The 26,539-nt window shown below is 38.5% G+C and overlaps 1 protein-coding gene across 2 annotated transcripts in view; it reads left to right on the top strand.

The window, feature by feature from the left end:
* EDIL3 (EGF like repeats and discoidin domains 3) overlaps window positions 1-25,776 on the top strand; it is a 218,205-nt gene extending 192,429 nt beyond the window's left edge. For both annotated transcript variants that reach the window (XM_053475131.1, XM_053475139.1), the window contains exons 10-11: window positions 23,148-23,303; window positions 25,575-25,776. In XM_053475131.1, coding sequence (XP_053331106.1) covers window positions 23,148-23,303; window positions 25,575-25,724 — 306 coding nt within the window. In that variant the 3' untranslated portion in view covers window positions 25,725-25,776. The remainder of the gene's footprint in view (window positions 1-23,147; window positions 23,304-25,574) is intronic.
* The last annotated feature ends 763 nt before the right edge of the window (window positions 25,777-26,539 follow it).

Below are 26,539 nucleotides of genomic sequence, written 5' to 3' on the forward strand. Positions count from 1 at the left end.
GTCATTACAGAATCTCCATGTGCCATCAGGTTTTGGCACCAATACAATAGGACTGCTCCAGTCACTCTGGGATTCCTCAATGACTCCAAGTTTTAGCATTCTTTCGACCTCTAAGTTTATAGCCTCCCGCCGGGCCTCAGGTATTCTATAGGGTTTGAGATTAACCCTCTTCCCTGGTTCTGTCACTATGTCATGTTTGATAACATTAGTCTTTCCTGGGACTACAGAGAAAACATCCTTATTTCTTCTGATAAAATCCCTGACCTCTTGCTTCTGATGCATAGATAGCGTCTCGGCTATATTTACCTCTGGCTCGGCCTTAGGAGGCTCTGAAGGCTTTAAAGCCACCAAGACCTCTCTGTCTTTCCAAGGTTTCAGCAGATTTACGTGATACAACTGCTCAGGCTTTCTTCTACCTGGTTGCCTAACTTTATAATTGACGTCACTCACTTTCTCAATTATCTCGTATGGTCCATGCCAAGTTGCCAGGAACTTATTCTCTACTGTAGGGACCAGTACCAATACCCTGTCTCCAGGCTGAAACACTCTGATTCGAGCATTACGATTATAACTGTTTTTCTGAGCCTGCTGAGCTTTCTGCATGTGTTCCCTGACAATAGGTAGAATAGTAGCCATTCTATCCTGCATTTGAGCTATGTGCTCAATTACACTCCGGTGGGGTGTGCTCTCCTGCTCCCAGGTCTCTTTAGCTATATCCAGCATTCCACGGGGATGCCTCCCATACAACAATTCAAAAGGAGAGAAGCCTGTGGAGGCCTGCGGAACTTCCCTAATGGAGAACATTAGATATGGCAATAAAAAGTCCCAGTTTTTCCCGTCAGTGTCAATTACTTTACGTAACATACTCTTAAGGGTTTTATTAAACCTTTCTACTAAACCATCAGTCTGTGGATGATATACTGAGGTCTTAAGGTGTTTAACCTGCAGGAATCTGCATAGCTCTTTGGTGACCCTGGACATAAAAGGGGTCCCCTGGTCCGTCAGGATTTCTTTGGGGATACCCACTCTGCTAAACATCAGCATTAGCTCCTTTGCTATTGACTTTGCAGAAGAATTACGTAAGGGTATGGCTTCAGGGTATCGCGTTGCATAGTCCAGAACGACTAGTATATACTGATGTCCTCTAGCGGATTTTATCAGTGGCCCTACTAAGTCCATAGCGATCCTTTCAAAGGGCACATCTATGATAGGTAGGGGAACTAGTGGACTACGAAAAGCCTTGAACGGGGCCCTGTGCTGGCATTCAGGGCATGAAGAGCAATAGTTTGCTATAGCAGCAAGCACTCCAGGCCAGTAAAAACGTTTAAGGACTCTCTCTCTGGTTTTCTCAACTCCAAGGTGTCCTCCTAGTATGTGGCTGTGAGCCAACTTCAATACTATATTACGGAAAGCCTGTGGAACCAACAGCTGCTTAATAGTATCTGCAGCTTTCTTTTCTACACGGTAGATTAGGTCATTTAACGTTTCAAAATAAGGGAATGACAGTGCTTCTCCTGGCTGAGCAGCAACCCCATTTACAACCCTTATATTGTTTCGGGCTGCAACTAAAGTGGGATCTTCCCACTGGGCGCTTTTAAAGTTACCAGGACTGATCCCTATGTCTAATAATTCATCATTCTCTGCAGTATTAGCCGGCTCCTCACTAGTTTGTACTGGGTTATCCCCCACTAGTACTGGTTTAGGGTAGTAAGATTTGCCCTGGTGTCTCTCCCGTTGGTCAAAATCCAATTCGGTATTGGCAAAAGGAAACACATAATCCTCATCAGCTTGGTTAAATTCTGATGAGCTTTGGCCTTTCTTTTCTGCAGAGGCCCATAATTCTAGAAAATGGGGAAAATCTCTACCTATTACCACCTGCTGGGATAGTCTGGGTACTACACCCACTCTGTATTTTAGAGAACCATACGGGGTTCCAATATTTACTTCTGCTGTGGGATACTCTCTCTTATCCCCATGAACACAGATAATTCCCACCTTTTGCACATGATCAGACTTCAAATAGGGTATTACAGATTCTGCTATTAATGTGACCATACTGCCTGAATCAAGTAATGCTTTAGACATTTTTCCATTCACATTAACATAGCACCAATAAGGGTTATCATAGTCATTGTTAATAGACGCAACACAATTAAACAAAAATGAATGCATTCCCTCATTTTCACCCATATTGCACTCCATAGGTTCATCCTTCAAGGGGCATTCCTTAGCCATATGACCAGCCTCATTGCATCTAAAGCACTTCACAACATAGTCTGACCCCCAATTAGTTCCTCTCCCAGGCCTATTACGTCTGGTTAACCCTCTGAGTCCTGGAGTATTGTCCCTGGTGTCCTGAGAATATAGTTGTGGTTCTTCCGCCCCCCTTAAACCCAGAACAGTCTTACCAAGTCTTGCAGAATCCTTGAGCTTAGAACTGCGGGGTTTATCTGGTGAAGCAGGGCTCAACAGTTCTCCTGCAGCCACATATCTTTCCACCAAGGCAATTAGCTGATCCGCTGTATGTGGATCACTCTGGCTGACCCACCGACGCAGGGCTGCTGGTAAACCACGCAAAAATCGATCCATCACTAGGATTTCCACAATGTGGCTAGGTGAATTGACTTCAGGTTGTAACCATTTCCGGGCCAGATGTATGAGGTCAAACATTTGGGATCTTGCAGCTTTGTCCTGGGAAAATGCCCATGAGTGGAATCTTTGGGCACGTACTGCAGAGGTTACCCCTAGACGTGCCAGGATCTCAGCTTTCAATTTTCGGTAGTCGCTTGCTTCTGCAGGCTCTAGGTCATAGTATGCCTTCTGCGGCTCTCCGCTCAGGAACGGTGCCAGTACACTTGCCCACTCGGTAGCCGGCCACTTCTCTCTCTCTGCTGTGCGTTCAAATGCCAGAAGGTAGGCTTCAACATCATCTGATGCAGTCATCTTTTGGAGGTAGTGGCTTGCCCGAATCACCTTTGGTCCTGGGGATCTCGCCTCAGGGTCCAAGTCCAGCTTTTCAGAAATAGCTTGGATCTCCTGCTGTAGCACACGGGTAGCATTTTGCTGCTCTTCACGGGTTACTTTAAATGCCTCAAGTTGTGCCACTGCAATCTGTTGCACTAAGGATTCAGTGCTTTCTATTTGTGCTTTGGCCAGGAGTTTAGCATTCTCTGCCTGGGTCAGTACCAATTGCTGCAGAACTGCACTGTTTTCTGTAGCTCTCCTGTTAGCCTCCTGTTGCACAGTGGTGGATTGGATCAACGCCTTGATAATATCCTCCATGTTGAGCTGTACCTGACTTCTACCCACAGACTTACGTGGATGCCCGCATTCTCCACCATATGTGACAAGCCTCCCTTTTCCTTGGGACTTTTGTCAAGGATCTTGGCTGTAACCACAGTCTTCTAGGGTAAATGAAGTCCAGGACACATCCAGCTCAGCTTCAATGTTTATTTTCAAGGAACAAACAGCAGCAGTTGTAAGCAGAATAACAGTCTTCGCTTAGAACAAAACAGGTCACAATTTACCATCAATATGGCTTTGCAGAGAGAAACCACCCCTCAGTTTATCAGCTCTCCTAGCTGGCATAACAGTGGCTTCCTCTCTGAATCAGGCTCAAACCCTTTTACCTTCTGCCTGCTAATTAATTAGCCACAGGTGAGCTGTTACTTAGCCCACACCTGTGGAGCTCCTGTCCAGAATGCAGGCTCTGGACTGGATCAAAACAGCAATTAGTGCTGTTGGAGCACTGGCCCACCCTGCTCTTCCAGGTGCTCCGCCCCAGGGACCCTTACCATGTTTTGCAAACTGCCAGTAGTGCAGTTTGTAAACAAACAACATATTTCCCTGGGACATATTTTAAAGCAGGCTACTATTGACCAAGGCTGGTCTAATATACCTGCCATCTACCACTTTGCCAGACCTTGTGTCACAATAAATATATGTATATATATATATATATATATATATATATATGTATATATATATATATATGTATATATATATATATATATATATATATATATATATATATATATAGTAGAAGTATTATTAAACTGTATATTCTGTATTAGTATTATATACTGTATATTCATCCCTGTGTTTGCCTGATTAAAATCCAAGGTACATGAATGGTACAACCAAAGAGCAGATCAATTCTACTAGGGTTGTTGGAGAAGTAAATATTTGAAGGATTAGTGGACTGTAATAAAATCAAGGAGAGAATGTAACAATCTTTAATTATTTGTCAGAGGGAATTAGTACTCGGCTTAACCATAGCACATCTGAGAATTCATTAACCAACTGTGATTTAACAATTGTTTGCCTTTGTATTCCCGATTTTGCATAAACATGTTTCAAAGGGAATTGCAGATCCTGATTCTAGATCATCTGAGGGGACTAGATAAAAAGCACGGTTTCCTTAATATTTAGCTACACCGAAACATGTCAAATAGATTTCTATTAAAAATCAAGTTAATGTTTTTGGGTCATACAAATGATTAAATTTCCCAGGAGGAAAAATAGTAAAATCTTACTTTAGTGAAAATTTAAGCAATAAATACAATTATCTTGGCATCAAATTCAATGTAGCATTGCTTTACTTAAAGAGGAACACCCACCGTTTTTTATTATTACTAGTAGTAGATTAAAAATGTTTTCAAAAATATGCAGCTGTTTTCATTTTTAAAACAGTTTTAGGTTTTGCATAATGTAATGTTTCCAGGCAGCGGTATATTAGAATGTTTTATGTGTTTAAGCTGTGTTACATTATCCCAATACACTAGACAAACTCCTAGTGTACTGTTTGCAGTAAGCAATAGGATGGCTCAGTCTTTTACACACAACCATCCGTTCTAACTGATTTAAGTCTATGGAAGTCTATGGACTTCATTGGCATTGCCATAAAGAATCAATTTGGTGTAGTGTTTGACAAATTGAGATTACCTGATTTTTATCTATGCTATCCTAAATCACTGCATACAGCACTGCATTTTATGCTGCAGGTGAAAAATATTTTAAATGTTGAATCTTTAGTTGTGTTAACCTTGATTATTTGCTATGCTTTAACTTCAGAATTGTGTTTTTAAAAAGTTAGAGTTGTCATAATCTTTGAAAATGTCATATGGAAATCCATTTTGAATCAAGTTAGAAGAGAGGGTAAAATGTAAATAAGGTAGATTAGGGTGTTGACAGCATATAGGTGGTATTGGAAGCCAAAAGGAAGATACCGGTTGTCCAAGGGAAGAGGTGTAGATGGAGAAAAGCAGAGGCCCAACAAGTGAGCCCTGAGGTACACCGACAGATAGCAGTAAGGGAGAGGAGTTCCAATGAAGGGGACATTAAAGGTACTGTCAGAGAGGTGTAATGTGAGCCAGGAAAGAGCTATGTCACGGATGCCATGAACATGAAAGTTATGTAGAAGGAAGGGCTGGTTGACCGTGTTAAAGGCAGCAGAGAGCTCCAAGAGTATAAGCAGTGAGAATTGACCTTTTGTATATCCACAAGGAGATTGTTAGTGATTTTAGTGAGTGCAGTCTTGGTGAGGTGCTGTGGATGGGAACTAGTTTGTAGGGGGTAAAGCAGAGAGTTTGTGAAAAGAAAATAAGTTAGTTAATTATAATTTAATCATTCCAGCTGTTTGGATGCCAAGGAGAGAAGGGAAACTTGATGGTACTTTGATGGTGATGTGGGATCAAAGGATGGTTTGTTTAGGATGGGAGAGATGATAGCATGTTTAAATGTGGATTAAAATACACCAGAGGAAAGAGAGAGATTAAAGATAATGGTTATGGTTGGGGTAAAGTCTTTGGCAGCGAAGTTGGAAGGTGAGATTAATGAAATAAAACAGGTTTGTTTGGAGAGACAGAGAGTCAATGTACTGCAATGTAACAGAGAATGAGTTTCTAATGTATGAAGCCTTCAGGTAAATATGATTTCCTCCACAGACCCTCAGCATTACAGGAACAATTTTGGAGGAGACAGATCTGTGTGGAATGCCATGGCTGAGGTGGATGGCATGGGGTTGGCACACAGTTACATGAGCGACCATATCTAAGGCTGAGGCTAGCATATGGTTAAACAGAGCTGTGGCAATATCAGGACTGGAGGAGGTATATATTTTTGAGAGTAGAGGCAGAAGTTTGTAAGCTGTAGAGTGTTATGGTCACTGAGGTTTCAGTTGTTTTTTTTTTGGTGCTGTTTTAGGTAGAGAGGGATAGGAGGGATTACAAGGTGAAACATTAACAGGGTGTGGTCAGACAGAGAGAAGGGAGTGTTGGAGAAATTAGATATTGAACAAAGTGGAGAACACTAGGTCAACTTGGTGGCCATCAAGGTGTGTAGAAAAGGTGTATCATTGTGGGAGACCTATAGCAGTTTAGAAGCAGTAGCTGAGGATGATTCAACAGTGTAGGGATGGTGGAGGAAGGCAAGCGAGAAAACCATGCAGCAAAGTAATCAAGGAATTGGAAAGTAGGACCAGGAGGCCTGTAGATCACAGCAACATGCATGGCAAGTAGAAAGAAGAGATGGACAGTGCATACTTCAAAAGATGAGAAAGAGAGAGAGAATTGATGACAAATACTAAAAACTGCAGCAGGGCAGATGAGGATTCCAACAACCCCTCTTTGTCTGGCTCCAGGTTTAGGTGTACAAGTAAAGTATAGACCACCAGCAGCAGGAGACGTAGTGTCATGTGGAACACTTTCATAATAAATAAAGAGCCACAGTGGAAAAATGGCTACCTTCCTTCTTTCTTCTCCCCTCCATGAGAGGAGGTGTGGCTGATTGGCCCTTGCTATCTTAGGGGTTCAAAGGGCCATTAATTTCTCCCAGGTCAGAATTTCAAAAAGATGGATTGATTCTCTGAATCCTCTTCCAAGGAGGGGAACCTCTGATGTCTCCACTGCGACATATTCAGTACATTTATTGTACAAAAAACACAATCCAGTAATTGCTAATAAAATTCAACTCAATCAAAAATATAAAAAGTGAGAAATTTGATTAGCATGCATGCATAGAAGAAAAGTGCTGTTGTGGGGTAATAAAATCAAAAAGTGCCAAGTCTGGCCCTAGCCCCTTGGATGGTATAGAAAAATATATTTCTCCTGCCAGCTGCAAGCAAAGGAAACAAAGTTGCTATCTTATTGTTTATAATGTCAAATACTTGTTAGATTTAAAAAAAATGCATTTGAAAGAATTCCTATAACTTTTTATGTTAATGCAAAAAGTGTTTTGGCAGTTTACTTTTCATAGACACCTACCTTACTTCGGCTTGACTTCTTATCTATATTGCTTTTTCAATTCATGCAAACTCACTAAACTTCAGGAAACCAGGTACTGAAAATGCACACTTTGAAATCAGCGGATGAAGTTCACATTGTAGCATTATTCAATATGATTCAGAGAAGTAATCGGCAAAACTCACATTTCAGTTCGTGGAGTTTTATAATTGTTTTTTTTTTCTTCCATATAGTCACAAATATTATGTTTTGAGTTTTTTGGGAGGGGGGGTAGGATAAAAAGGAGAATTTTGCTAAACATTGTTAAAAACAAGCTTTTATCAAATATTCAGGTTTATTTGTTACCATGTAAGACCTATTTCCCACATAAGTCTTTTATTGTAGTTTTTTTGTAAATACCATTTAAATTGAATTAAATGGATGTTTACCAGTGGTTACAAGCATAGCAATTGAAGCTTTGCAATGCAAGAGATACTTGTTTTTATATCTACAAAGAACCATAATAAGGCAATGTTTTTTTATGAGACAAAACGTGTTCCATGTGTTGTAAGAGAAGTGAATCTGCATATGAATAGGGGATGCGCTTTCACAGATTGCAGCATTTTCCTCAATTTGCCTTAATAAACAGAAATCGGCACCTTCTTCAGGCCTCCTAGAGTAACAATGTTTCATTTGCTACATAAAAGGTGAATCATTTACAATTTAAAAAGATTGTAAGAGTGGAAAAATATAGCTCATAATTCCAGAATGCGTTTCTGCAGGTATCTATGTTAACCGGCGGCATGTGAAAATGACTTGTAGACATGGCGGCCGTTAAAGAAAAAAAAATCTGATTTTTTTAGCATAATTATGTTTTCTTTTAGAATTTTTAGAATTACCTGTTATTATTTTGGAGATACTAGTTTTAAAAGTAAGGGACCACCAAGGCACAGGCATATCTCCATCAGAAGCAAAGTCATGTCATAGGTTTCCATACATAATGATTATCTTGATCTTTAGTTATCATTACATACGTATTAAGAACACTGACATGTAAAAAACAGGATTTAGGGATTTCACAAATCTGTTAAAGTCCATTTAAATGATAGGCTGATAAATTGTTATTGGCAAGGGATGAATACAAGCTCCATTTCAATACTTCTGTATTTTTTTGCTTGTGACGAGAGCCATTTTAACTTCTAATGGAGCCCTGGGCAATCCTCTGTTGTTGGTACCTTAGGCATGTATTTTATATATTTGGACATTTTGTAACCACATAAAAGCTTGTTATAAATATATAAATATACTATATTTATGTGTTTGTATACTAATTACATATTTGCAATCCTACCCGGTATTATTGGTTGGTAAACAATTAAAGAACACAAAGGGTATTTAAGTCATTTCAAATCTAGAATTAAGCATTCAGTTTACTGACAATACCAACAAAGAAATGTTCTCACAGACACATACCTTGTAATAGGCAGCCGTCCCAGCCAGGAAGTGCCCCTGACAAAAATAATTGAGGCGTGGATGGGTGGAATGTATAATCTGTCCTAACTTTTACCCAACTTTCTCTAGCTCGAATCACATTCTGACACTCAGGGATCAACCAAGACATCAAAAGATAATTAATGGGGAAAGTCACAGCTGTAGATGGCCCCCCTAAGGATGTTTGGGTACTGGGCAGCAGCCATTTGTTCCCTTTGATGAAGACTTGGTTGTGGCTTTTTTTTATCTTGTACCTTTATTTCAACATAACTGGCAGACAGATGGCTAAGTTGAGTCCTGGACAGATGTTTATTTTGCCCAGTGAAAGATATGGTCAAGGTTGTAGAACATAATTCATTTTAGCTGTTATTTAATTAAATCTTATCAATGTTTATTAATTTTCTGCATCAACACCTATGAATGACTGCATGTCTGTTATATGACAAAAAATATAAATAGAAGGATTTAGGTATTCAACAGTACCAGGAGTTATGTTTCTAATGTATTTTGTTATAAAAATATTCCTTCTGATGAGTAAGTGGAACGTCACCTTTAACCAACACAAGTTTTGACTGTAAATATTGTGGTTGTGATGCGAATGTGTGAAGGATAACTATTTTGAGAAATATAACTTAATTGTAACCTTTGCAATTATTCAACAGAATTTTTACACTATATGTTTTGATTAAAATACGTTTTTCTTTGCAAGGTTTCTTTCCTAAGGCATAATAACTTAAAATATAAAAAAATATAAAGCAGTGCATTGTGCTAATAGATTAATATCTTATATATTATGACTTGTTTTCTGTTGTATATTATATGGAGATAATGCAGAGGAGATGAAAATGTTGGAAGAGGTCAGTGACTGGGTTATAAAGTGATAGCCCTATTTTGTGACACACAGTCTTGTTACCCAGAAGACCTGTTTGGTACCAGTACAGTTACAGAGAGGGAGGAAAGTAAGAAGACAAAAAAAAGTAAAGTGTCATCAGCATAGCATGTAATATAAAGTAGAGCCCTGCGCGGGACTGCTTTTTTAATCCCGCTCCCGCCACATTTGTGGCCAATCACGCCCGCCTCCTTACCTGATTTCCCGCGCAGTCCCGCAAGGCTGCCCTCGAGTTGTTCCCTCACAGCGTCTCTTCTCTTGCTCCACCCAGGAACAAGGCGAAGTCACAGGAAGTGATGTCACATCACGTGACTCCGCCTTGTTCCTGGGCGGAGCAAGATCGGAGACACTGTAATGGAGCAGCGAGAAGGCAGCCTTGCGGGACTGCGCGGGATTACCGGAACCCGCAGCGCCAGCAGGACCCACCCGCAGCGCCAGCAAGACCGCCCGCCCCCGCCAGCTTTTTGGCGGGTCCCGTGGGACCCGCCTCCCAATGCAGTCCTCTAATATAAAGTAAAAGATTAATATTCCAAGATAGAAAGTATAGATAGAGGCCCACAAACTGAACCCTTAGGGACACAAATGGAGAGCTGTAGAGATGTTACAGCAAGGATGGATTAAGGTTGGTGGGCTTCTGGGCCGACACTGTTACAAGGGCCCTCCTTTCAGAATAATATAAGTAAATAAATATGTAGGAGGTGTAAGGGAATAGGGTCAAATGGGCAGGTAATGAAGTAATAGGGAAGCTAGGAGGAGTGGAAACCAGATAGTTAGCAACATTGCTTTTTTATCTACTTTGTTTTCTGTTGTTATATTTTGTTGTTTTCTGTTGTTATATTTTGCAAAATGCCTCCCCATAATACCATTAAAAATGTCTAGACAAGGTGGCATAAAAAGGTTTGTTTTTCTCACTCTAACACTTGTTAAAATCTCATATAATGTTTGTGTTTCTCAAAGGATGCAATTTAGTCACTTGTGAATGATTTAAAACTGACCTATGTTTTATAAATGGCGCTGATTATTTGGAAAATGTCAACACTCTTACAATGGAATCTTCCACGGTAGAAATAATTAAATTTATTTATATTTTCAATCTGTATTTCTGTGATACGTTCATTATGTGTTTGCTTCTTCCTCGTATTGTGAGCATTTAAAGTGATTTATTGCAACTGTTTGTTGGTGATAAAACATTTTAGAATGCTGTGTGATTGCAATTGGGTCTGACGCTTTAGCATTAGCATTTAACATATGTGTAATAAATCATGCCCTGTCACTTTAACTTTTATCATATCCCCACAACATTTTAATCTTAGTAAATAATTACTCCGGGTCGTGACTACTAGGAGAGTTTATTCATAAAATATTACAATAAATCAAATTTAGAAAAATAGATATTTGTCATACTCTACCATGGAAAATGTTAATTTTATTTTGTAACCTACCAGAGCAGATGCTGTTACAAATGTTGATGAAGACTTTGTTACAAATTATTACATTTTCTTTAATGTTAACCCCGAAAAGCAGCAGTGTGGATCTTTTGGATCACATTGCAATGTGATTCACAACAGAACTGTCACGATCTGTCCTGTTTTTGCAGGCAGAGGTTTGCACAAGTAGCTCCCTTAGAGGTATTCCTATCCTTTCACTCAGTAGGGCTTTAAAGGGGGAGTAGAGACAAGAATAAGGAAAGCGAATAAAGACAGAAAGAAGAGAAATTAAATAGAGGATAGGTATAAAGGAAAAGGAGAAAAGAGAAGAGAAACAAAGAGAGGAACAATAAAGAGGAAGGAAGGGATGATAAAAGGGGAAAAGAGAGAAAGCTAAAGAGGGTAAGGATAGAACAGAGAGGGGAGCTAATAGAGAACAATGTTTTTTTAAGGTTCCTCTCCTTTTTTTGACCAAGAAAGCTTACTGTTGTGGTCCCATGTATCCCTTTTTAGCTTGTTTCAAATGTTTATAAAAAATAATAAATATAATGACCATTAATGAATGTCTTGTGAAAATTACAAAATAAATAGTAAACTAAATATAGAAATTTGATTATTGAATGTTAAGATCCATTAGCAGAATACTAATTGTCACACAACATGAGTTGTATATATTATATGGTAAGATGGAACTTTAATGGTACAAACAGAGAAGAAAGACCACATGATGGCAGCAAAATTCTGATTCATTTTGGGAACTTTGTTCAGCTACAGGACACAGGACTGGAATTTGCATAAAATACCCTAACATGATTAACCAACCAGTTTTACATTAGTAAAGGTCCAATTTATTCCCCTGCAAACTGAAAACAGACTTCTTTGGGTATAAATTGTGTTTGAAAACGTATTCCTAGTTTGTCTCTTTACTAACGTTTTTTATTTCTTTTTTAATATCTTTGAGCATAATCATTAGCGAGAGGGGAAAAAAAAACATTACTGTGTGGCTAATTTTAAGGCGCCTCTGCCCTGTTACCTCAATCAGAGGGGAGAGGGTGTGACTAGACGCTCTGCCCTTTTGTGGAAGTGCACCGGGAACAGTGACATACCTGAGGGGGGGCTCATCAGGGCAGTGTGACACTGGCATACAGGGATGAAATTGTTCACAAAGGGTCAGTCAACGTTGGACAAGCTCTTTGTTAACAATTTTGGACCAGTTCAGGGGAAGTGCACCCCTGGGTGTTAATATTGGACCAGACTGATGAGTGGCACCAGTGTGATGGACCGACCAGGGACCTCAGGTTGTCCCTCTCCGCCAAAAGCGACTTCTCCCTTCAGGACAATAATATCCCCAAGCAAAGTAAAGGGATATCACTATCCAGTACCCAAATAACCAGGCAAGACTAGTCTTTAGGTACAATAAGAGGAGAACTGACAACATGAATGTAGTGGAGTCAGGGTTATGTGAACCTGAGGTTAAACACTTGGTTGCTCATAGCCAGAGAAAAGCTGTGGTTGAGGTAAGGGGGTGAGTGAGAGAAGGAGGGAGCAGTCACGGAAGGGGAGATAAGTGAGGGAAGATGTATGCATGCATGACTATATGCACATTAGATTGTATAAGTGTTTGTATGTGAGCATGCACAAGGTTGGCACTGTTAGCTGTCTTGGGGTGAACATGGCAGACAAGCTGTTTAGGGACAAACATGGTGGCACAAAGGTGGCACTGTTAAGTTGTTTGGACATAAAGATGTCAAAGACAGCTGTCTGGGCACACAGATGTCCCTGTTAAGCTGTTTGGGCACAAATATGGCTGTTAAGATGTTTGGGCATATAGATGGCACTGTATGTATGGCACAAATGCTGTGTGAATGTACAGTAACAGCGGTTGCTCTTACACACAATTTGACTGACCACGTGCTAATTCAACCAATTTGAACATCTGTGATCCTTCTGGTATAGTTGACATGGATGACTGATCTCGGTGAAAATCATTAAATTTACATTCTGCACATGCACCCCACCCACATACACAACATTCACTTAGCCACCCCTAGAGCTGACTAGCAGTAAAGCATATCACGTGACAGTAGATGTATTTGGCCAAACACATTTTCTGGATGGTTAATAGTTGGGGAATAAGGAAAGGAAATGCATATACGGGAATTCTGCGCAATCCTCCTATGCATTTACAAAGTCATAAATGACCCTCCTTTTTAATGAACCGTAGCAGTGACACATGACATTACAGCATAATTAATGAACATTTTAACATTTTGTGATACCTAATTGCTGTGTTTCATAAACCAATTGGTCATATGATCTTACTCGTTTATTGCCAGGGGCTGTCATCTAACCCAATTTTTTATTTACTGTTATCATAATTGTGTTTTTATACAGTGGTTTATTTTTTAATGTCACCTGTCTATAATTGGACAGGATTGATGATAAAAGGTGTTTCATCCATGGTTTTCAGCTATTAAACATCTCATTTCCTAGGACTAATTACTTTTCAGCTTGGCTGTATTGTTATCAATAAATCTGCAGATTATTCTAATTTTATCTGTAATTCCCCTGCCATCTGGTTCTTTTGATCATGTCCAGACAATTCACCTTCAGCATGCAGCATCTCCAGTAATTTAATGTTTCTCTCATTAAGGATATCATTACAAACTTCTGTTGTTAGATATTTATATTACTGTTTAGGAATATAACATATTTACACTGACAGCTCTATACCAATGGTTCATTCTCAGCTACCTAAGAGAATTTGGCTGAACTTTCAAATATATGTGTTTGACTATACTATCTCCTTATATTATTTAAATATGGAAAGGCTGTAACTTTCAGCACAGTTGGTGATTTCTAGCATTCATCCAAAACACATCTGGCAGATAACAAGATTGATGAGTAATATCCAGCCCTGCCCACTATAGCTTGGCCAAAATGATCATAGCCTATTATGCTTGGTACGACTCCGGTGGTATTTGTAGTATTGGCGATAGAATGAAGAAAATTTAAAAAGTATCTGGAACTGACCCTTTTTAATAATAAGAACAGTCCAAGGGGCAATTGTGCTCTTTTCCTTTCAGTATAACCATATGATCTCCTTGTCACCAAATGTCACCTTTATAAGCAAAGGATTAGCCATGCCATAGTCCTACAAACTAAAACACACTGTAAAATACACACTAATATACAAACGCTCATTCACATACATACTTACATACTTACATACACACAGTAATATGCCAACATGCTTACACGCATATTAACACACACAGTAACATACTTACACACTAGCATCCTTACACACTCGCACTAACATAGTAGCATAATTGCACACACATACTTACAGACAATCATACTTACACACATACATACACACACTCATACCTTTTTTGGCTCAGGAGGGGGCAGGCCGGTGCCAGCTCTTCAGCTCCTTGCAGTCATCACATGCTGTTTACATCTGAGCGCCGGGAAATGATGTCACATCATGATGGTCAGTGCCCATGCTGGGCCCGAGGGTGTGCGACATGGGGGGGGGGATTGGACAGCCCTACCTACAATGTGGGGGTTCCGTTATGCCAGTGCATTTGACATCACACAAGTAAAATATCACATAAACAATGTTTGCTATAATACTGAGGGCTTAACAACTCATTCGAAACAGTGTTTTCTATGCATTTTTAGCCCTGTGGAATATAGACTGAAGTTTCCAGTTGAATAATTAGTCATCTCTTCAGTGAACACGTTCATTTTTGCATGTAATTACTAAAATTGTTCAGGGCTTTTTGAGAATTCAACAATTTTTTAATGCCTTTTGGTATAGAAAAACACAAACTTGTAGTGTTATTGAATTATGCTAAAACCTGAATTTTCCAAGAATTGCATGATAATAGAGGTGTTTTAGGCACTTATAAATGGTGTTTTTCAACCAGTAAAACTGAGATTGTTTAAGATTTTCTTGGCACAGATATGAAGAAGAAGATTAATGTTATGTGACATTGTGGCCTCCTTTTTACAAGAAACACAGAATATCAACATAAATAATTTAAAGTTAATGTGGTACTAGAAGCAGACATGTGTTAAACATCCAACGCTTACCACAGGCATTTTGTGTAACCTCACACACTTTACAGGTTTATGCTGACATTAAAAAGCGAATATTAGAATTCATTTTTAAATTGTTTATGTATATATAGATACTGTAGCTAGATAGATAGATAGATAGATAGATAGATAGATAGATAGATAGATAGATAGATAGATAGATAGATAGATAGGTATGTGTATGTGTGTTGGTATATCTCATGGTTCTATGATATAAATATTTTTTTCAAATGATACTCTCTACCTGTTCAGGTGTATTTTCTATTTTTAAGATAATTTGCTAGGTCCCTTGGATTAATGATTCCAAACGTATGTACACCAAAAATTTACTTAGACTACTAGTCGAGGTTTAATATACCACGTGCATAAATATCCAAGATAACCGTTCAAGCAGCAAACCTAAAGCAAATTGTAATTTGTATGCACACCATTGACTGAAAGGGATAGCATGTGGGTGAAGCTAGTGATGTATGCACTCAGCTACATCTGTGCTTAATTCATCCGGAGCCTTTTGGCTTTATTGGAGAACCATCACTGACTTCAAGCTCTTTGGTAATCACTCATTATATTTGCATAAGGAGGAATAAGCTTCACTTATTTGATTTTAAATCTACTGTGTTGTTAGTCCATTGACATCATTTTGGTATGTTATCACGGTGTTTATAAATATAGACTTGTACATTTCTAATTATCAGCGGGTATTTAAAGTTGGTTACTAACTTTCACTGTTGCAGGTAAATATTCTTATATAATAAATACATAAAAAAAAAAACATTCTAAGATGACCTGTGTATTGAACACATTTCAGTTTAAAAAATACTTATGTCTAAGGCTTGAGAAAGACCTGTGCATGGAAATGTTGCCTGTGTGAAATAAACTCATCTTACCATTTGAGTGCTGAGTCTTTTTTTTGGATTTATTTAGGTCCCAGGTATCTGAGTTTTTACACCAGGAAAAACAGGCAGACTAGATGGACTGAATGGTTCTTACAGTATCTGATATCAATGTTTCTATGTTTCCTTTGTCATAGGGCATTTGGTAGACATGTTTTTTCTCGATGCATCACTTGCAGATGCTGTCTGACAGTCCAGCCATCATATGTACATCCATGCATATTGTAGCTGAGAGGTCCTTTTAAATTATTGTGGCGTCATCCTCATAAATACACGAGGGGATTCTGCAAAATCCCGTCATGTACATTTGCCTCTTTCCATACTCCTAGCTATTTGTCGTGCATGAGATGTGTCATCCGAACGCATCTCCTCACATGTGCCAATGCTGATTCAGCGACTGCAGGTGGGGGTATAATCAGATCCCATTGATTTCAGTGGGAGTCATTTTCTGGAGCTATATATCTGGGAATATATAGAGAGCTCTTGCGCATGCCAGTTTTAAACTTGTTTAGTATTCCTATTAGTTTATATTATATATTAGATACCTAGTAGGAATTCAGCATATTCAATGTTTGTATGCTTTTGTTCTCTTATGACAGTTTTGTGCTGAAGCTTTATGAAATTCAATGCAATGTTAAAATTAGATTTTGGCATTGAAATTCTAACATTAAAATTTCAGACGTTTTGTATTTTATTGCGTTTCTACAAATAAAATATACAAAATCTTGGTTCTGTCATTTCCTTTGATATTTTTCTGCTTATTTGAATGGAAACTATGTCCTCAATTGCAGCCTCTGTGGATGAGGAAAAAAAAAAGTGAAAAATATTTGAAATACTAAAGCCATGTTTAATAAATTTAAAAGAGGACACTTGAAAGCAGAAACCACCTTGTGTTTTTTTTCTAAAAAAAAAAAAAAAAAAAAAAAGCAGAAATATTCAGCCCAAGGCCGGGTCCATCTAAGTGGCCCAGTAATAAAGTAGCCCAAAGTAGTTACAAAGGTATAAGCTTGCAGGAGCAGCTCCCTCTACTCATGTACCAGTATTTCTTAACGTTTAATCCTGCTGTAAAATGATATATTTTTAAAATATTTTTATGATTTTCACTGTCCCATTGTATCTGGAGGCACCTACCAGATTTATGTCCATCCTGAGTGGGGAGAATGTGTAAGTTTAATGTGATTCATAATCTTTGTATAGATACAGTCAACCTCTAAGAATAAAAGCAGGAAAATTATGATCTATGAGAAAATTGCATCTTCCGCTTTTGTTCAGGTTAAGTTGCCATATTCATAGTTCTACTCAGATCCAGGCTTCGTGGGGTAGGTTGAAGACACCTGGATGCTTGATCTACAAATTTAGCCTTGGTGATCATGTTCATAAAGTCAGAATAAATCCAGTTTTCCACCTAGAATTTGTCGTGAAATGATCTGAGACAGAAGCCTGTTCACCCTCTGGAGGCTAACTAATGACAGAAGAGAAAGTGCTCCAGCTGCTTACAATTCGGCCCCAGCACTCTCTCCTCCCTTGGTGGGGTAGGCTGATCCAGGCATTGGATTGGAACCTGACTTCGGCTCACATTTGCTTGCTTAGCTTTACTGGCCAGCACTAAGTATATACCACTCAAGATTACTGATTGTAAATGATAAAAAAGTGACCTGGAGATTAGGTTTGTTAAAATGTGATCTAATAGTCCAGTCAATATTAGAAATTCTCAGTTGCTGACCTAACTGTTCATCTCTACTAGGTCCTCTGAGCTCTCGAAAGCTTTTGTTTATAATATCATCTTTATTTGTTTCCTGATATGCGGCAAAATACATCAGGATAGAGAAGGCAAGAAGCAGCAGGGTACAATCTAAAAGTAATACAGCAGTGAATGATTAACATCATTAGTAGCACTATGGTCACTAATACTGTGAGTTTCCTCAAATTTGCCTAAAAGCGTAACATAGCTGGGATATAACATATTTGCTAAATTTCAAATTTTGACATTAGAAAAATGTAAAAGAACAGAAGAAGAAGAAAAAATAAGGGGGGGGGTGAAAAGATAGGAAGAGAGGATTACCTCCACCCCAAGGACAATTTGTATCACCTGCACGTTATTAAAAAGAGTGTTTAGAACTAAAATCGCATTACCCAGTCCGACTCATGCAATATTAATATTACTATAAGGAAAATGTGATTAATTTTAAAGGGATCTCAACAGTCCCAGAATTAATAAACTAATTTATTAACATTACCTATAGGTTATGTTTTTTGTTTTGTAATCATTTTTAGAAATGTAGTTCTCTCCAAAGGATGTCTTAACCAACAAAACTGGTCAGTTAAACAACAGTGAAAAGAAGGGAGAAGTTATACAGATCATGAAAAAGTTATAGTATGGGTTAGAGACCGCTACTGCCCCCCGAAGGCCGCATTCATATCATCTTTTTACTGCTTTTGCTTACTGGGCTAACATTCCTGGTTCAGATGCTGTTCTATTTCGTAAATATGCTAGATGTATTGCTCTTCTCATGGTGTTTCCACCTGGTCTTACATTGGAAAAAATGATTTGTTTCCAGAAAATCTCTTCAGTGTGTGTTGTACTGTCCTCTTAAAAATATTTAACATAGTTGCAGTTTGTTGCTGGGAATGTTTTTTTTTTTTTTTAATCACTAAGAACAAGTTGTCCTCAAATTGCTTCACTAAGATTTTTGGACATGATTAAAAAATGTATTTCAATTGATGTCTTTCTTCAAAGACAGGAGCACTGGTCCGAACACTAATAGAAGCACTAGCAGGACTATACTGTAGATTGAATACCAGGGGTTAAACATTAAAAGATAAATATAACCCACATATGTGCTAGGATGCTACCCTTCTACACTTACAAAATATAGTCACAACAGTTTAAAAATGTGTAAGCAAATCATGTGAAGAGGATATATATAAATGGTAATTTGAATATAATATTCCTGAATAATAAATATCAATTGATATACGTTTATCGATGTTGTGGGTTCCGATAAATTCAATATTAAATCAGGATACTTAGAGGAACAATCTAGTCCTGCAAACTGGTCTATTCTTTATTCAATTAGTTAGAAAATAAAAATAAAAACCGGAAACCAGGTGAAGTTAGAAGTTACACATCTTGCTCAGTGGCACTGGGCCACTGAGTGGCTGAACTCCTATTTAAATAAATGGGAACAGCTGCAATATTCAACAATTATTATATAATTTATACAATTAAACATATTTCTCACCTCACGTCCTTGTGCTCATCTTCTTGCATCTCGCTTTGCGCGTCTACCAGTTAAGGCTGAGCGGAATACGGCGTCATATACAACGCAGCCCTACCTGACTGACACTGGCACAGATCTCTTTAGGCCTTGCAGCTGCATTGGCGGCCATGGCGGTGGCCGCACATAAAATTAAATGGGCGACCCCAGAGGCAACCTACCGGGAAATTTACGGCATCATGCCAGTTCGCCTACAGACTCCCAAAGCATCCAGTCAGCAGTGTGCTATCATACCATGTCATGCAGGGATACCTTGCAGAAGACTATTAGGGGAATCATATTTATTAAAGATTTCTGTTTCTACAGAGAAAATACCATCAGCTACCTAGCCTATAAATTCAAGTACATTTCAGTGACTCAGTTGAGGTGTACATTAAGAAGTTACGGGTCTACAAGATTTAACTGTGAAAACGCTCCTTCTCTTTTATTAGACTGTGATCCTTATATGTGTCCTGGTGGTATCTTATTTAGTATATGCATCATTTTAATAAATCAGTAATTTGGAGGGTTTTTCTTTCCTGGCGTTCCAGACCACCTATCCATTTTGTCCCAATTAAATATGATTTCGTCGAATATCTAAGCTACTTTACCCAAATTATGTGTCAGATTTGAAGACCTGTTTAATGCAGCGCACACCAGTATACGCATTAACATTTTTCACCGCAAAATTCAACTTTATAAGTATAAATTATGTGTAAAGTAGTGTTCCAGGAGGCCCAGCTCTCACAGAAATCCTTTATAGTTTTTCCTGATATCTCAGGAGACCATTCGGAGTCTGAGACCTTCATTGATCATGTACAGGAAGGTTTCATATACATTTTTACTGGCATGTAATAGCTTTTTGTTACAACAAGGATGTTTTTGTTTCTTAAAGTATTGATCCATAGAGGGAGACTTTGCAAACACAAAACAGAACAAGAAATGCATTTATGATGAGTGTTCCTTAATAACTGTACAAGATACAGGAGTAAAATGAATTCAGCTGGAGCTCATCCTACTCAGATAGAAAATATTTCAGATTATATGATTCATCCAGTGTTCCCAAGTTTAATTTGATTTTAATTTATCAGCAGGGCTGCAATACATTTGAGATGTGTTTTATAAACAGTCTATTTATCAAATTTAGGGCTGCAACTAACGATTATTTTAATAATCGATTAGTTGGCCGATTATTTTTTCGATTAATCGATTAATCGGATAAAAAAATGCAATTTTTTTAAATTTAAAATAATGTAATAAAAAACGTACAATTTACACTTTCATCTCTTTATTGCAATGGCATTTCTCTATTCACCTTCTTATTTTACTGACATTATAATAAAAGCTACAAGAACCCAAACACAGTGTTTCTCAAACTAGGTTTTAATACAAAGTTATTAGTAAATATTAATTCATATGTTAACTATTTTTCATATTTAATAAACACTATGCGAAAAAAAGCCTTGTTTAAATTTTTTTTATTTACCAAAATGCCCCCAGTTATGCACATCTGACCCCCAGCTTACCACTCTGCCCCCATATATGCCTTATACCTCTTATATGCCAGATTCCACTGTGCCCCCTGAAATGCCTTATACTCCTTTTATGCCAGTGATATGCAACTGAGCCCCCTGATATACCTTTTACCCCCTGATGTTTTATGACCCCCTGATATGCCTAATATCGATATGCCTTATACCCCCTATATCCCCTGAAATTCATAATACCCCCCATACACCACTATAACTCACCCATACACCACTCTGGCTCCTCCCCCTCCCATACACCACTCTGGCTCCTCCCCCTCCCATACACCACTCTGGCTCCTCCCCCCCATACTCCACTCTGCCTCCTCCCCCTCCCATACATCACTCTGGCTCCTCCCCCTCCCATACACCACTCTGCCTCCTCCCATACTCCACTCTGCCTCCTCCCCCCTCCCATACACCACTCTGCCTCCTCCCCCTCCCATACATCACTTTGGCTCCTCCCCCTCCCATACATCACTTTGCCTCCTCCCCCTCCCATACACCACTTTGCCTCCTCCCCCCTCCCATACTTCACTCTGCCTCCTCCCATACTCCACTCTGCCTCCTCCCCCCTCCCATAAACCACTCTGGCTCCTCCCCTCTCCCCCATACTGTCAGTAACGGAGCCGGGTAGAGAGGCAGAGTGGTGTATGGGAGGGGGCGGAGCCACAGTGGTGTATGGGAGGGTACACCCTTCTGACCCCTCCCCCCTCCCATACACCGCTCTGCCTCTCTACCCGGTTCTGTTACTGACAGTTCACTTACACTGCAGCTTCATAGAAGCCTCAGTGTAAGTGAAGTGCAGTAACGGAGGCTGTCTGTACGATGCAGACCCCATCAGCTGACAGAGAGGATGATTCTCTGTCAGCCGGTGGGGGTCTGCATCGCACAGACAGCCTCCGTTACTGCACTTCACTTACACTGAGGCTTCTATGAAGCTGCAGGGAAAGTGGCTGTCAGTAACGGTGCCGGGTAGAGAGGCAGAGTGATGTATGGGAGGGGGGAGGAGGCAGATGGGAGGGGGAGAGAGACGGAAGTGAGAGACCGGCCGACAGTGAGGGGAATCCAGGTCTCCTGCAGCATTACGGGGGATCTGGATTCCGGTGTTATAATCCGATCTCTGTTTGAGATCGGATTATTATAAAGAGAGGAGTTTTTCAGAGCATTTGCTCTGAAAAAAAAACTCTTTTTATAATCGATAAAAATCGATTTGATTAATCGATGATGAAATTCGTTGCCAATGATTTTCATAATCGATTATTATCGATTTTATCGATTAGTTGTTTCAGCCCTAATCAAATTTATAGGTATACAATATAGTTAACCTTATGCTCAATCCGAAACCCTTCCAGGAAAATAAACAGATATAAGAGAAGAAAATACATCTTCTTAAAAATAGTTTGTGCTTGTTTTATTTTTAATTTTAGATTTAACCATTTCTCATTGGGCTTCTCTTGACCGCCAGTTCCCTCTAAGACAATTCCAAGCAGATCTTCAAAGCAAATTGTTTCATAAGCATTTAACTATTTATTTTTATTATTATCTATCGTTTCATGGTTAACATCATTAACAGCAAATAAGGACCAGTTTTAAAGTGCCTACTTCTGCACAAAAAAAACGTGGGTCCCCCCTAAGACCTAGGGACGCTGTTGGCCATTTATGTTTCACCACTTGGTTTTGAGCGCATGCATTCTGGTGTGTGGGGGTTTGCTTGTCTGTACGCCAATCTAGCCTTTCCTTTGTGATCCCACATGGCATTTCACAAAGATAACCAATAAACTATGGGTGCTCAATCATGAAGAAGCAATCCACTACGTAATACAGGAGAAGACTTTAAATATATGAAACATTAATCTATATCTATCTGCTCTTTTCCATCCCTTCAAAATAAATATATCCTCTTTCATATTTCCAAAAGGCTGATTTCCTGATTATCTCAAAAAAAAATAGATGCGCTTCAAATGTCATTTTCATTACTCTGGTCCTCCTGCAACACATTAAATATGCAGACATTAATTTAGTAATTAACTAGATTATGAATTACTGGTAACTATCAATCAGAATATGGCAAACGTGTCTCTGATGTTATCTATATTCTGTGATCTTTTTATCCAAATGTTTTCATATATATTCATGAGGAACGATAGAGAATCATTTTACATCCGAGATGCATATGATAAACAAAATGCTGCAAGAACGTGAGGATTATTATCTAACGTTTTCAAAGTTGTTTTTTTTTTTTTTAGCTGACATTTATCCATCTTGAAGGAAAAATAATATATCTGTCATATCCTGCGTCAAGTGATAATAAAGGATTTTATATTGTATTTCCAGGTGGATCTCATACGTCCTACAAAAGTGACTGGAATAATCACACAGGGAGCTAAAGATTTTGGCCATGTACAGTTTGTGGGTTCCTATAAGCTTGCTTACAGCAATAATGGTGAACACTGGGCTGTGTATCAGGATGAAAAGCAAAGAAAAGACAAGGTGAGAACGAAATCATCCAGGTGTTGTATAGAACATGAGGACAACACTAAACAATTTCACCAGATTTCTCCACAGTCTAGATAACGACTGGAGAAAAATGTGTAGATGGGCACATCAGATAATGCATACCTAATTATGTGTAGCCTGTTGAGATATACTGAAGTTTTCTCATCTCAATTATATACATTTAAAGATGATGCCATTGCTCCTGGATTGGGGTTCGTGCAAGAGCCATGTAGAATGTGTCCTCTACCCTAAGCAATATGGCTTACTTTGCCTGGTCTTTGTGCATCTCCTGGTCTTTGCGACATCTCCACAGTTTTAGTGGCCAATGCTACTGGGGTAATATGTCAACAAGTCAACGTGTCAGTGACTCTGCCCCAATGATGAAATGAGCTGATTTTATTATCTCTGTGCACTCACTCTATGGACTACGTACTGGTAAACGGACATGCCACCAGAGGAACAAGTCTCAATGCTCCCTCAGACAAACCCACTGTCTCCGCTATTCTCTTTGCAACTCCTGTAGCTATTTCACTGTATAAGGCATATAACTTAAATTCATTCTTCTTATTATTATAGCCATTATTTATATAATAACATATGATGAAGCACAGTACAAGAAAAAAAAGACAAAGCATACAAAATGTGGACACATTTAACTGTTCAAAGACATATTTTACTGAGATCCTTATTCAATGAAGCCTACAGTCTAGAGGCAGTGTTACTTTATGTTACAAAGGATGAATGTGTTTTTATAGTAAAGTCATTTTAGTCTATCTTCACAAATCTCTCTACAATTCTAGGAGGAAAAGACAATAGTATAATGCAACATGTTTAATAAAAGTGGTCCCTGCTGCTCTTCTTTCACAGTGAAGGAAATAACTTGTTATTACGTTAGCATTGACTGTGCTTACTGATCCATCCAGGGAAAGCAAACAACTGTCTCAATAAAGCATATTAAATGAGAATTATGTCTTAAAATGTAGCATGGTTATATGTAATTGTCACTTAGATGGATTAATGCCATGTACTTGCGAATGTTTCATTTCCATATGGTCTCAAGCAATGGAATTATACTTCCTTTGAGAAATATTAAGAACCTAGCTCCATTAGTATGTTTTTAGCCAGCTGCTGCCTAACTTATGACTGCCTTGAAGATAGAGTTTGGAACAACTGTTTCCTGTTGGGTGTTTTATAATTTCACTGTTATGCTTAAATTGTTGGTTTACAGAGCCGTTGATTAAGCTGGAAAGCTCTTACATATGTCTTAAGGAAAACTCTATCACATTTAAGAAACCATAGACATGTAGTGCGTTAGTCTTCATATTTAAACATGCAGTTTTGTTTCACACCCATACACGCACATATATCTACTCCTCTGCATTATACAACAGAAAAGCAAAGCTTCTTGTGCAGGCAAATTGGGCCCCACTTGGTCCACGGTGTACCTCTGCCACAGAAGGGATATTTCCAGAGAGACAACCCCCATTTCTCTAGTACCTTTGGTGATGGCGATGGTGATGAGTGGAAACTGCAGGTCTGTCTGCATGGAAGGCTAAAGCTCTATTACTGTGTCACAATCCTAGAGAGCCAGGAGTGTGCAGTTATAGGAGCAGAGATACTCTGTGCCGATAGGAACTCCATATGTGGATGTATCAATAGCTGTATCAAGGAGAACTGTAGACCAATGGATCTAGACATACAATCTTGCAGGATGTGTTGCTTTCTAGGAACTGCAACAAGCAGCAATATTGGGAACTACTGAGTGTCCAACATTTCAATGGTTGTGTTTCCAGCTCATCACCTGCATTTAAAGAAGTTTTAGTCTGTCCTTTCAAACAGAATGCATGCTTGATTTTGACAGCCCATGGGTTACTCTCGGCGAGTGCTTGGACTCACAAAGCCAGTTATAAAGCTCTTGGTGACCTGGGCGAACTCAAATATATGTACCCATGGATCTCCTAACTCCACTTATAAATATTCCTTGTATTTCACATGACACTACTATAGAAACATGACACAACTAACTGGCATAAAGTAGGTTCCTAATTTTGCCACTGGGGTAATCTAGCCATGGACAGTCATGATTTGTGGTTGTAGAAAAGTAAGAAACAATAAGACAATGTTTACAAAAGTTTCACAATGATATCGCATACATTTTAGAAACAAAAACTAAAAAAAAAAAATGCATGCAATAAAAAATCCATGATGCGTGTGTGATCTTACAGATGTATAAAATAATGTACTGTATTGTTGTTTCATTTCTAGGTATTTCAGGGAAATTTTGACAATGACACACACAGAAAGAATGTCATCGACCCACCCATCTATGCAAGATATATAAGGATCATTCCATGGTCATGGTATGGCAGGATCACTTTACGAGCTGAGCTGTTAGGATGCACAGAAGAGGACTGACGCCTTTTTGTCACCTGGAAAAGCGACACACAATTAAAACAGAATATCATTGGATAGTAAAGGAAAATAAATTAAAAAAAAACACGAAAACTGTACAAATCCTGAAAACGAATGAATGAATGGTTTTAATTGGATTTAATTGAACAAGTGCTCACTTTTTGGTAGGCTGGTAACTTTTTTTTGCAAAGGTGGTCTGTGCCTGCCCTGAAAATTACTTTATGTGCTCCAAATATTATCCCTTTCTAATGAAATGTTTTCATTTTCTTTTTTAGTTGTTCACACTGGTTGAAATATGTTGAGGAGAGAGGCAGCATCATTTTTTTATTTAACAAGCAAGAAAAAAAAAATGCAATTATAGAGATTTTCCTCCAAGCTAAAGAAATCATACTCTGAAAAATTGTTTGCATATCAACATTATACCCTGATGCTGCAGCTTTAGCAATAAGTTTTCTCTGGGATGACTGCATTATCCTAATTGCTTCTCTTGTGCCTATCAAAATATTAGTATTTGCATCACAAATTTTGAAAATCTATCTTATTTATACCCATGACTATTTTTTTCATTATTATTTTGATTTCTAGTATGCATGTTTTAAAGCATGTTGTGTTTTTTGTTAAATAGGCATTCCAGCTTCAGAGCAGTGGGCACCATATTATATATTTTTGCAATTTTTTTTCCTTATCATTCCAGCAATTAAAAGATTAACCCAATTTAATTCTGAATTTAGCTACATTAGGAAGTGTCTGCAAAGAGCAGATTTTTTTTTTCTTTGTGAAATACATCACAACACAGTATTAGTATGGAAATATGGATG

Source organism: Spea bombifrons, chromosome 1 (genome assembly GCF_027358695.1).
Source record: "Spea bombifrons isolate aSpeBom1 chromosome 1, aSpeBom1.2.pri, whole genome shotgun sequence".
In the NCBI taxonomy this organism is placed as follows: domain Eukaryota; kingdom Metazoa; phylum Chordata; class Amphibia; order Anura; family Pelobatidae; genus Spea; species Spea bombifrons.